At 41.1% G+C, this 14339-nt stretch overlaps 1 protein-coding gene across 1 annotated transcript in view; it reads right to left on the bottom strand.

Annotated features, from left to right (window-relative positions):
- dph1 (diphthamide biosynthesis 1) overlaps positions 1 to 14339 on the bottom strand; it is a 105165-nt gene that overhangs the window by 79164 nt on the left and 11662 nt on the right. Inside the window, exon 3 of the mRNA XM_072691975.1 lies at positions 8464 to 8527. Coding sequence (XP_072548076.1) covers positions 8464 to 8527 — 64 coding nt within the window. The remainder of the gene's footprint in view (positions 1 to 8463; positions 8528 to 14339) is intronic.

Below are 14339 nucleotides of genomic sequence, written 5' to 3'. Positions count from 1 at the left end.
AAAATCATCTGGACTCTATCTAAATATAAATATGTGTGTTCTAATGTGAGAGCATTTTTGTGTGTGTGTGTATATATGTTTGTCAACTTCAGCAAAGCTGTAATTCAGAGCAGCTTGTGCTCATTACAGTTTAAACCCCTCATCCAGTTAAATCAGCTTAGATTTCACCCAGCTTTGCTGCTCCCCAGCCCCAAATACAGTCCAGAGCCATCCACTGCCAATAACTGATCAACATATTCCACAGCTGTGAGAAGACCTCTATCCCCCTGCCACCCCCCACCCACACACAGACACAGACACACACACACACACAGACACAGACACACACACACACAGACACAGACACAGACACACACACATACTTCCAGGTCAATCTGTGCATGTATATATCCGATGCTACTGTGATGTGCCAATAACTAGATTTAGCCTCATGTAACAGTTGGTCTTATCCATGACATGGGTTGACCCAAGCTAACCCGTTTTGACCTGACACTGTTATGAGAGTTCACACTGTACTGACCTCACAATCCATTCCTTTAGATGAACACATCATATAAAAGCTTAAGAACAACTTAGAACAATTCTTGTAGAATTCCTACATTAAAAGGCGTGTGTATACACACACACACACACACACACACACACACACACACTATATATATATATTTAAATTATTTCAAATCTTTTATTTATAAAAGACAGGTGAGATTTGCCTTTTTGTATCTGCAAGAATCAAACACAAGCACAAGTATTGAGATTTGTTATAGACCAATGAACAGAATTTCAAACAATTTTACCACCCAGAAAAGGCAGCGTAACAACACAGTTAATACAATTATTATTATCATTATTATTGAAATCATAATTATTTTATTTATTATCATATTATATTACCACTACTAACATGGGCATCAGCTAGTCTATGTACATGGGCATTCATGTAAATATACACATACATTATATGTCCAAATGTTTGTGGACACACCTTCTAATGAATGCATTCAGCCAATTTAAGTTGTACCCATCTACTGACACACACACATACTGTCTCTCAAACGTATTGCCAATGCCTAATGCCAGGCTTGGACTAGAGGGGTATGAAGCTATAGTAGCGCAGTTAAATAATGAAAGTTTGGTACGTGAAAGTACGTGGACGTGAGCCTCAAACACTGATGTGTTTTCCTTCAAAAGCAAAACCTGCATAAGTACAACAGGGCTGTAAAACGGGCTATTTTAAAACCTCAAAACATTCATGTAACATTCTTGACTCATTACATTTTAAGGTTACACACAGGAGGGACTTTGGGAGAATAGGGGGAAAAAAAGTAAATAAAATAAAATAAATAAATAAATAAATAAATAAATAAGGATAAACGCTAATACTAGGCCAACTGAAGGAATACCAATTTGTCTTGCATGAAAGAGCAGGAAAAAGGTCTTACACCAATGCAATGGAACATGGCGTGCACATGGAAGTTACAGTAAATGCTAGGCTGGTTGGAGAAAGCAGTGACGCAGTTATCTGACCTGTAGATGCCTGAAAATGCTAAACGCTAATGCTGGGCTGTGCTGATTGGACACAGAGGGGCCACAGAGGGGCCACCGAGAATAATTAGAAATTGTTTGTTGTTGTTTGTTTGTATCTGGTCTTGTTACAAATTTCAAGCTAAGCTTGGACATGCTATGCTCAGTGACGTAAACAAGCCACTAAAAGACAAAATTATTGTTTGTTTTTCCTCACAAGTCCACAAAAACAGTGTGTTTTATTCAGAGGCAATAAATGGGGTTGTAAATAGGCTTGTGAAACAGCTTTTGTGCATTTTTTTGGCCTTTTGAGTTCAGTGAGAGTGACAGCAGCAGCTAGCTAATCCAATAAACGTTTTCACTACAATTACGAATACACCACCCACAGTCTGTTCACACACACTATGTGAACTGCTACATGGCTAAGACATGACTTGATGTTCTTAAAATATGTGAGCTAGCAAAGCAAACTATCTGAGCAAAACCTCTATGAATCCTGCAGGGTGAAACACACAACACTGACCACGGTTCTAAAAAGGTTTACTGGAACATGTTGCTATATTATAGCTCTGGCGGAAGCTGTGTGTTGTACTGAGGGGTATTTTTAGTGGCCTGGTTGTCTTTTGTCAGTCTCTTTGTTATTTGTCATCAGTGACTTCACCGCTGCCCTGTTCTGTCTCAGCCATAGGTTGCTCCACCTGACCACGTTCGGATACCAAGAAAACCTTAAAGAAACTATGACTAAAAAGCTTTTAATACTCTCAAACTTTCATTTTTGCAGCAGTATCGTCAAAAACAAGCAGGCGCAGCTCATTTATGAAGCCTCACGGGATCCAAGTAAACTTATTTGTAACCACAGCATCACAAAACAACAAACATCTCAGTCAGCACTGGCCTGTTTGGTCAATTAGCGCCTGCTAAACATTTCTCACATTGATATCCTACAGGAGAACACTGTCCAGATTAAAGCAGTGTTATGCGGGAATTGGTATTTCTTGCTCCTGGGCTCCCTCTACATTTGGGAAGTATAGTTCATGCTTTGAGCCAGCACTGAAGGACACATTCCCGGACAAGCTGAGAGACACAGAACCATCACTAAAGGTAAAATAAAAAAGTGGATTATTATAGGTAGAGTAATATTACAGTATATTACATGAAGCTTTGTCAACTTCACAGTTTACTTCACTTCAAGTTATACAGTGCAGTAAGCAGCCTGCCTAGGCCAAAATCACAATGACCGAGCCACCATTCTCTATATTACAAGTCTATGGAGCATCCACATGATTCTGATGCTGTTGCTTTAAGACCTTCATGTCGTCTCTCAATCTGAAAAAGAAGTAAAATATGAACTCTATCTGTAGATGTTAATTCAAAAATGAGGATTTTTCTGCAGCGGAGAAACAAAGTGACGTGGAATGAAGATGTGAAGATGAGACGGAACGTAGAATGTCCTGCAGGAGGAGAAAAAGAGAGAGACTGAGAGAGATAGAGAGCTGTGTGGGTGTCAGGAGGGGAAAAGAGTTTTTGGAAAGTAATTAGCAGGCAGTAATTGCTCTCATTAGCTTTAGAGAGGAGTGGGTTAGGTAGGGATGGTGTGTGTGGACACGCTGTGCTGTTAGAGCCTGATATGAAAGAGAGAGAGAGAGAGATATAGGACCACTTCATCCTGATAAGAAATAGGGCCTATCAGTATCCACGTCATCCCAGACACACTCTCCTAAGCACACACACACACACTCCGACAAGGAGATCAAGAGTGTGAGAGGGAGATGACCGTGTCGCAAGAGATGGAAAGATTTAAGGAAATGAGGGAGGTGTGGCACTAGTGAAGAGACGGAGCGAGGAGCCGTGGGGAGAAATGAAGGTTGTGGGATTAAGGGAGGGGAGGAGTAGGAGAGATGAATCAAAACCTGGCTTGAAAGTGTGAATCAAAAATCGACTGCTCACTCCTCTACAGGTGAGGTGTAAAGTCCATGAAGACCGACAATCGGTGATGAGATACCAAGCCTCAAACGCTGCCAATAAGAGAACGGCTAAAGAGACCGGAGACAGAGAGGGAGGTAATCAAGGCAGACGCAACATGGAAAAAGTCTAAAAAATGTGGGCACAGAAGGTCAAATCTATACCGCACGCATGTGGAGTGGCATATTTCATTATAGTGCCAGTTTTTACTAACCAACTGATACACTATACACACAAAAGTATCTAGACACCCCTTTTAATAGGGGAGTTCAGCTACTTTTTGGTGCACCTATTATTGATGCAGTCATTTAGTAGTAGCTTGTTTAATGACCATAGAGAAGCATTGTCAATAACAGGAGGCTCTAGAGCAGCCTTGCATGCTTCTGCAGTCACCATGCCCAACGCCATGTAGTAGATAGAGAGGTATAAAGCCTTGCAGCACTGGGCTGTGGAGCAGTGGGACTGATTTTTCAAGTGCTGAACCTCCAGCCAATACCTTTGGGATAAGTTTTTTTTTTCTCCCTCACTTGGGAACCACCCCTAGAACTTAACTTCACAGCTCCCCCTAGCACTAGCACTGCACCCCACACCACATGTGTAAGAACTTAACAAGTCTCCTCCAACACATGTGAAGCCACATCATTGCCGGGCAGCTGGCATGCTTGGAGGAAAGTGTCGGGTCTCCAGCTCCACTGCACCAGTTAACAGACGGCTATGCTGGCCAACAAGATGGCCATTTAGCATGGCTAACTGTGCTCTTTCAGACACTGGTTGTTGATGGCAAAGCGGCACGGCTCGGGATTCAAACTCACAACCCCCAGTCCACAGTGGAAGCGCATTAGAGCCAACGTCTGGGATCATTTTTAACTAATAATCCGTTATCAGTACCTGAACTCACTAATGCTGACTTAAATTCTAGGGTAAGGCCTTTTTGCAGACAAGTAAAGACTGTTACTGCAGCAAAGGGAAAACAAATTCCCTCATAAGGATTTCCCAACCCTGCAGGAGCAGGTGTCCACAAACAGTTCATTATGTATGCCTACCCCATGTCTACACTCATTTGCCACTTTATCAGAAATAAAAAAATGCTTGATGTAAAAGAGGACCAGAAAGGTGCATTTATATTGTTTTTGTTTTGTTTTTTTAATTTGAGATTTTGTAGGCGATCTTCTTGTTTATGGCCGGGGAATGGGATTCAGAGAAAAGAGGCGGGAAAAATAAATAAATAAATAAATAAATAAATTGGTTGTACTCAACCACTAGAGGTTGTTGAATCTTGACTAATACTCAAGTAGGGTAAGCCACAGAAGGCCACTGCTAAAAAGGCTGGCTGTTTGCAGAGTGCTATATCAAAGCATATTAATAGATGTTTTCTGGAAAAGGAAAATGTGGTAGGCGGAGGTGCACGTGCAACAGGGATGACAGCAGCCTTGAGAGGATGTCGATTCAAGAACTTGGACTTAGGCTGGTATTAGTGAATCAAGAGCCACTAACACTGACAGCCACTCCTATACCAGAGACACAGTCAGAAGCATTTGACCTGGGCTATGGAAAAAAACAAAAAAAAAAAACAACTGTGGTCCAGAACTGCAATCCAAAGTCCTCTTTTCAGATGAAAGTAAACTATTCACTGCATTTCATTTAGAAAACAAGGTCCTAGAGTCTATAGGAAGAGTCGAGAGGCACAGAATCCAGTGTGTCTGAGGTCCAGTGTGAAGATTCTGCAGCCTGTGATGGGTTGGGGTGCCCGGTCATCTGTTCAAAGTCAATGCAGCAGTCTACAAGGAGAATTTAGAGCTTCCATCTGCTGACAAGCTTCATGGAGATGCTGATTTCCTTTTCCAGCAGGACCTCTATGAGGGATCTATGAGGTATTGCCAAGAGGAAGATGAGACACGCCCGAACCAGCAATACTGATGAGCCGAAGGCCACCATCAAAGCAACCTGGGCTTCAGTTTCGTCTCAGCAGAGCCCCGGGCTGATTGTCTCCATGCCATGCCGCACTAATGCAGTCGTTTTTTAAAGAAGAGCCCCAACCAAATATGCTTGTCAGAAGTTTTTTTCATTTTTTTGTGCAATCTTATGAAATATTTTAATAACATAAAGATATGGATTTCTGATGACAATGAGCAATAAGCAGAATTAAATTATGAGCAAAACTGTACTTTTTCATAATATTGAAAATATTTAGATGCACTAGTCAAAGTTTTTCCTGTGGTGTTGGATCTGTAGCTGACTTGCTAAGCCAGTCTTTGCTTAGCTAACTCAGCTACAGCTTCACAGTGTATCAGACAGCTCAGTCCAGGTGCTGTTGACTAACTGCTGAGCTACCGACAAAAGTGCTGACAATAAAAAAACTTGCATCTGAGAGAGCAAAGTCGAGCGACAGGTGTTGGAAGCAGAGACCGGTTCTGCTGTGTTTGGCCTCATAGCCGGCTATCTAGGCTTAGATAAGCCAGCTAGCAGGTTGTACACCACAGCACAGACCGTGTCCGGCTAACTGAGGCTCGTTTCACACACGTTTAGAGGATAAAGCGCCACGTCTGAGAGCACAAAGTCGAGTGAATGGTCTTAGGAGTGTTTTCCTCCTAAATTAACATTTAGTAGACTGGTTCATCCAGGAATGCTTGTGCTGCCCAGACATTGGACACTGGTGATGGACCAGAGTAGCAGTGATAAAGTAGGTAGAGTCACTACTAAAGAACTTTTGCAGGTCAGTCGTTACTCTCTGAGAAAGCCCTTATAGGTGAGTCAGAAATAGCAGGCCCTGCTAAAGAGTCTTTTGTGACTAACTGGGACATTTAATAACTTCATGAGCCATTTCGGCACCAAGTGCAAGTGATTTTCCCGCGTTTGAGTGCAGGCCTGGGGCAACACAGGGCCAGCAGCGACACACAGTCACATACAATCTCTCCTCTCCACACATACACACCTCTCTGAAGCAGGACAGCAGCCTAATTAGCATTGAGCAGACATGCAGAGAGGAACCTGCTTCTGCTGAGGGTTGTGAGGACATGCTTTTAAGTTCCAGAGACATACAGAGAACATCCCGACAGAAAGGACAGAGAAGAAGGGAAAAAAAAAACAAGAATGAGAAAGAAAGGGCACCTCGCAACACTGGCTGACCTCATATGTACACACAGAAACACACACCCAGCCCCCCGAGGGGATCCGGAATATACCAAGACCATGCAGTGCATGTAAATATGTTTGTTTACATTAGAGGAAAATTTGTTTATTCTTAAAGAAGCATTCCTCGCCAGGGCTCCTGTATACTTTGAAACTGCTGCTCCTCCCTGGCACAGGCTCTTCTGTTTGGATGTGCACAGACACGTATTTCTGTGTGTGTGTGTGTGAGAGCATGAGTATGACAGTGTTTGCATGCAATACGTTCCACGCAGCCTGTAACAAGATGTAATTAAGAAGAATAATGGTTTTGCCCTCTTCCCTCAGTTAACAAGTGAGGCGGCGATAGCAGCCTGGTGCTGGCAATCGCGTGTAATTTCGTGCCGAGCCCCAGATACGAGCTGCTGCGGAGAATTATGATAACACTCACACATTTAATGACCTCCTCACACTGCATAACACAACAGCTGCACAGACTCAACACCTCCGTCTTGCGTCCAGCCCATTAAGCTCCATGACTGGTCACAAGCCATCTCAGAGGGGGGAAAAAAAAAAAAAAAAAAACTTTTCACACCAGGTTTCCTGCACAAACCAGATGCCTTCTACCAAAGAAGCATATGGGCTATGTATGAAACCGCCATACGAACATAATCATGCGAAAGATGAAATATTGAAAAGTGTGTCAAACTATCTTAAAGTGGCTGACAGGCCTTCAGAGAGTTAATGTGCCAGGTACAAAATGTGTTTCTTAAAAATCTACCTTTGAAATCTTAAATGAGGAGTTATTTCTTCTATATTGTTACATTTCAATGTGTCCAAGATCCATATGCTTCCATAAAGGTTTCATATTCATCATACAGACTGGATCATGTTTTTTCAGTCACGCATACAATCATTTTTCAATTCATTATAATAGAACAAAATGATAATTTTAGCTTTCAGTCATTTGTATTGTTTTATTAGTAACTTATTCTGACATGATCCATCTGTTTGTATTACTGAGCTTTATTTTGACATTTGTCCATTTGTTCAGTCATTACTGACTCATTTGGGTACAGGCTGTTTATTTGTATTAGTGACTTTTATTTTGATACAGTCGGTGTTAGTGAGCTTTATATTGAGATGGTTCATTTGTTCATTTGTACTAGTGACTTATTTTGGCGCAGTCTGCTTATGATCTAGCTGTCTTTTTTTTTTTTTGGGGGGGGGGGGGGGGTGTCCCATACTGTTAATTTATTTTCTTTTTCATTTTCACAGTAAAAGTCAATAGTGGAGTTTGTTGCTCTGAGGTTAACTTGCGTGAGTATTTCTCTGTTTACACCTGTGTCCATTTGAGACTCCCACACCTCTATAGAAAATAATGTGCTCTAATATAATAAGCTAAAGTAACAGCAGCAGAAAAAACACACAGTTTTGGTAAAACTTTGGCAATTAATCTGTGGTTCACGTGCATCTAAAACTATGTGAGGTGATCAACACAAATCAGGGACTATCCGTGATCTGTTACACTACTACAGTTAAACAATTTTCACATTGAGAAAGTTCTATATGATCAATTTTTAACATTTCTTAGCTTTAGTCTTATTACCACCATGTAATATTCATGTTGACTGGGTGTCCCTGCTGCTGCCTGCTCTTCAGACCCTTTCCGCCTGCAAGTGCCATTCACCCTCCAGCCAAGCCAGAAAAACCTCACCAGCATGCTCCACTGATCCTGATCCCGGCATAGACTTTTACTAAACCTATTACTAGTAAACTGATCACACTGAGCCATTTACATATCCTCTAATATCACTCGTTCATCTGGTCCAAAGTCTATGCGAGTGTAACAGTGAGAGAGTGTGTACCTACCTCTCAATGATGTCAGCGATCACACAGGCAAACATCTGCAGGCCCTCTGGCAGCTGCAAGGCCACTGTGAAGCAAAGAAAAGGCCAAAGGCTAGGTCAGTGTAATATAACAGAGAGTGTGATGACTGCATGCTCTGGATTGGCAGGGTAAAAGGTAGCACTGCCGAGCGATCAGAACCAAGCAGCCCGCTGTGATCGCACTGCAACATGCTGTGACTCTGATATGACAAAAAACACTGCTGAACATTTCCTATTTGTCTCCAGTGTGATTAAAGAGATTGGACTGCATGAATTTAGGAAAACATAATTCTGCATATCTGTCAGGCTGCATAAATGCCTGTGATTCCAGAGAGCTCTCGCAGAACATTTATCGAGAATCTTGGCGACACAACAGAATGGTGTGCGGTTTGTTAGAGAGCTCATTTGCATGTACTTCACATTGTGGCCTTTTGCTGTATCATACTGCAGAGGCTAATACTAAGATAACAAAATACGGAGGGATCTTTTGTGCAGCCCTTGTGTACACACTGAGGAGCTGCTACTGCTTACTGATGATTCAGTTCAAAAGCACTGCAGGAACAGGCCTACACTTGTGCAATGCTGGATAAATACTGCCAAATAAGTCATCAAAGCCTATGTTTTTTGCTCCACCAGTGAAATGTGGCACTGGCTTCAACACAAGCCCAAAGCATGATTGACCCACCCTGTGCATAACAGTTGAAAAAGTGTTCTTGCCATGAAACTTTGCATCCTTTTTTCTCTAACCATACCTTTGTTCATTGCAACCAAAAGGTTCCATTTTATTCTGATGACTCGGTTCAGCAGTTCTGTATATGGTCTTTACAAGCGACAACTCTGAATGCAAGTAAATTTATGATCAAAATTCGGCCAAATTTGCACAAATATCTAAATTTACATCTCAAATTCAAACAGTAGCTCAGAATCCCGTGACATTAACATAGCATGTTAATGCCAGGACATTATCTTTTCGATCTTAAAAAGACAAAAAAGGAAAAGGTTTGCAATCACAGGTTTGGTTGGTAATAGGTTACACCCCCTTCGTATCATGGCTTGTAGATGAAGTTCCGAAAATGTCAACATCTTTTAGATGTTTAGATGTTCCATTAAAAAAAGTTCTGACAATGAATGTTTGTGGTGAGGACACAGTTTGTTTTTTCTGATGACTCTCCTATGAAAGGCATTTTTGTGCAGATGTTGCTGCACAGTAGAACAGCGCACCACCACTCCAGAATCTACTAAATCTTCCAGAAGGTCTCTTTCAGTCAAATGTGAGGTTTTGATTGGCCATTTAGAGTAGTCCATGGTTGCTGATTGAGGGGACAAAAGAATAAACAAATACTCAACTTTAAATGTTAAAATGAAAATCTTTAATATTAACTTTGTGCCTTTTGGCCATTAGTGGCCACATCTTCTAATTAGAAATTTGACAGAAATTGTGACCGGGAGGACCCAAACTTATGCAAGCCACACTAATGTCATAAATAGAAAAATTAAAAGCCAAAACACAAGCATCAAAAACGTGTTGCTTCCCCAGCTGTTATATACCCAATGTGTGTAAAATCAGCTATAAACATCAACCTTATTCCCACAGACCCAACTGGTTTCACATAAACTGTGACACCAGCTTAACACAAAATTAAGGCCTGGCTATTTTTAAACTTCCTTAAGGGAAAAATGAAAGCGGCAGTCAAATAAAAAAAAGAAATGCTGACAACATCCGTCGTTAAGAGCTGAACAGATGTGGGAAGAAGTGCACAGACATGGGAAATCAGTGTGAAATGAACATGAATAAGACAAAGAAGAGTCAGCAGTACTTTTAAAGTCACTATGAATGAAGTGGGAATTTGCAGCGCTGGCTCCATTAGTGGGTCCAGCAGCCAAGACTAATCAATAAATGATTCTTTAATTAGAAGACTGACTCCTGGCTATGTTCATGCACAATACATACTTAATTTAATGGCAATGGTTTAGCAGAATGGTTTAAAAAATATGCAAAGAAATTGTTGCTAGATTTTTTTTGCATGAAAAAGACTCAGTGCAGCGTCCTGGTAAAACAAGGGTTAAGAAAAATTTTATCCAAAAGGTAACATCTGCTAAAGAACTGATGGACATATTCAGGTTAATCAATACAGTTTTAGCAGGACAACTGCTCTCCAGCAGAGCTGCAGACTGAGCACCTTTATTCCTACACAGTGCCGGCTGATATTGTGGCCTATATCTGTAACAATGCCATACAACAGTGATATTCCGTTTTAGCACTGTTGATAGACAGCCAGGTCAAAGGGCTGATAAACTCCCAAGTATCTGACTCCCAGGTCAAGAAGTGTCCAGAAGTTCACTGTGCAAGGTAACATCATGTCATGTCAGGTTTGTAGGACATTATTCTAGCACAGAATACAGTGTTTACAGTGTACAGAGATGTGCGGCCTGTACTGGGGAGATCATCCATCAGTAAGACATTGAGATGATGGGTTAAAATGGGGACTCCGTGACTGTGAGAATGGCATGATTGTTGGTGAACGATGGCCTGATTTGAGCAGGACTGCTGATCTAGGATTTTTTGCACAACGGTCTCTAAAGCTTACTCAGAATGGTGCAATCAAGAAAAGTCAGAAATGCTTTCCTGATAAGAGAGGTCAACAGAGAATGGCCAGACTGCTTGGAGTTGACAGAGAGTAAACAAAAAAAAAAAAAAAGCGTCAAGCCTTGAGGTGGGTGGGCTACAACAGCAGAAGACCACAGTGGGTTCCACTTCTGTCAGCCAACAACACAAAGCTGAGTCTGCAGTGATCACAAGCTCTACTATGGAAACTACACAGGAGAAACATAACCTGGTCTGAAGAATCTGGAATCTAAGGTCAGAATTTGGTGCCAAGAGCATGAATCTATAAACCGAACCTGCCGTGCATTCAACACTCCAGGCTGGTGGATGCTTTTCCTGGCAAACTTTGGGCTCATTAATATCAATCAATTTCTGCCTGAATGCCACAGCCTATCTGAGTATTGTTACTGACCATGTTCATCCCTTAACTGACAATAATGTACCTTCTAATGGACACATGATGATGCACCACGTCATACAGTAAAAGTCATCTCAAATTTCATGAACATGACAATAAGTTCAGTGTTCTTCAGTGGAAGTTTTGGATTTCCCACTCAAATCTGAATCCAAAAGAGCAGCTTATGGGACGTGGTAGAACAGGAGATATGCAGCATGAATGTGCTCCTGAAAAATGTAGGAATGTTTCCATCATCTTGTGGGATCCACGCCATGAAGAACCGAAACTGTTCCGACAGCAAAAGTAGGCCCTACTCAGGGTTACTACACTTTTCCTAATACTGTGCTCAGTGAATGTATGTTGAACACTCATTCTGCACCAGAAAAACAACAGTTCAAAGAAATCACTGAAAACTCAATACTGCCATCATACAAAGGGGCGCCTGTAAACATCTGAACATGACTATATATTCTTAGACAGGCAACAAATTATTTACCATAACATATTGCATCAGGCCCTCCTGCAAATACATGCTTCTGGTTCTGAAATATGTAAGCAAAATAGTCTTTACAGCATTCACAATATTTACACCAGACCAAGAGCTATTTAATAAAACCCCATTAATCAGCATCACTGCATTGTGTTTAAACAGCATGTGTGTGTTTTTTTTTGTTGGTTTGGGTTTTCTCTCTCTCTATCCCCTTCTTTGGTACACGCTAGCGTCATGCATGGACGTCCCACACTGTTGTCTTGGAAACAGGCATTAAACTAGTACTGTTCCGACATGAGCCACACAGACTTTCAGCAAATGAGGAAGCATAATTACAAACGCCGGGTGAGGGTCTTTTTATGGACTCGTTTTCCTTCAAATTCGAACCAAAGTGGCTTACCGGTGTCATTGACGTGACACAGCACAACCAATTAGCAGCCCTTTCGCTTCGCTTATAATGAAGTACATTCTGTGTCGATGACTCACCCAACGATTTGCACTTATTTACAAAATGAACATTAAAAAAATAGGGGTTGCGCTGTGAAAAAGAGGAGAAGCCATATTCAAATCTCACAACTTAATGTCATACAAATTAGGTCAAGAACAAGAGCCTTCTAATCTGTACGTGCTGATTATACACTCTTAAAAAACGAAAGGTGCTTCAGATAGTTTGTTGAATGAGGAACACTTCTGGTTCCATAGAGCCATGTTTGTAATGGAGATGCAGAGATGTGTGAAGAACCATTAGAAAAGAATCTGTACATCAAGTGACGCTTCTTCAGATCTTTAAAAGGTTCTTCACACAGTAGTTCTTCCCTACATCTCTATTACAAATATCCTAAAACCTAAAACATCGTCAGATCAGGACTTAGATCAGAAAATTTCAGTTTCAAACAAATGAGACTCAAATATTAGACTTGGTCATTTAAGTATTGAGGGGAAATGTATGTAAACCTTTGCTATCAGTATCGGGTGTGACTCCCTTGTGTTTCAAGTTTTAGGTTTATTTGTCATTTGCACAAACATGTCAGGACATTTATGCATTGAAATGCTTGTGGTGAGGCTCAGGTTGATGCTCCACAGGAGGACAAAACTATATACATAGTAATCATATTAAAATAAAGTTATATAAAAATTAGATTAAATAAATACAAAATACAAACAAAATATACACAAAATACAAAATATACAAAGACAGGGGGGATCTGGAAATTCTTTTATATGTACATTTATGAGACAGGTATAGTATGCGAGAGAGTGTAGAAAGTGACTTAGTGATGTTGCCCATAGCAGTGATATATAGTATTAATAATAAAGTGTCAGAGCGCAGTGGTGTTGGTGAAAGGTTCACAGCTTGTTCAGGAACCTGATGTAACCTGATGTGAAGCAATAACTGCAACTAAACTAAATTTTTGAGGTTGATTAGTCCTGCACACTGGCTTTTTTAGCCCTTTACTTTGAGCAAAACTGTCTTAGCTCTATTTTTTTTGGCAGGTTTCCTCCCATTATCTGCTTGTTTAGGTTCTTCTTTGGTCGAACCCCTTGTGTGCCTAGGGTTGTTGTCTTGCTGCATAACCCACGTTCTCCGGAGATTCAGCTCATGGACAGATGTCCTAAAATGTTCCTTCAGAATTTGCCGGTATAATTCAGAATTCACTGTTACATTTACATTTACACCATTTATCAGATGCTCTTATACAGAGCGACTTACAAAAGTGATTTGCTATTTACTTAAGAATAACCTTAGCTAGTTTGAATAGACTAGAATTTTAAGATACCACAAGTCAATATGGAGACCATAGTACTCTACTCTTCGCCCAAGTACACTCGCAAGAGGTGGGTCTTCAGTCTGAGTTTGAAGATAGCGAGTGACCCTGTTGTTTGGACACCATGGGGAAGTTCAGTCTACCACTGAAAAAATCCATCAATGATGGCAAGCCATCCTGGCCTAGATGCAGCAGAACAGGCCCAAATCATGATACTACCACCACCGTGTTTTACAGATGGGATAAGGTTTTAATGTGGGAATGCAGTGTTTTCCTTTCTGCAAACATAATGCTCCTCACTTAAACCACAGACCCATTTTGGTCTCATGCCATGCCATGCCATGCACAGCACTGTTGCTCTGTGTTTTCCTTTGATAGTGGACTCATAAACATTAACATTAGCCAATGTAAGAAAAGCTTTTAGTTGCTTAGAAGTTACCTTGTTCTTTTCTGACCTTGCAGAATATTGCACGCTTGCTCCTTGTTTGGTTGACCGCTCCTGGGGAGGGTAATAATGGTGCACAATCTATCTGACTGTGGATTGGTGGAGTTCAAGCCCCTTTAGAGATGGTTTTGTTACCTTTTCCAGCCTGATGAGCAT

This window comes from Salminus brasiliensis, chromosome 11, assembly GCF_030463535.1.
Source record: "Salminus brasiliensis chromosome 11, fSalBra1.hap2, whole genome shotgun sequence".
In the NCBI taxonomy this organism is placed as follows: Eukaryota; Metazoa; Chordata; class Actinopteri; order Characiformes; family Bryconidae; genus Salminus; species Salminus brasiliensis.
Note: the sequence above shows the minus strand (reverse complement) of the source record. Positions and strands in the feature narration are given on the sequence as shown.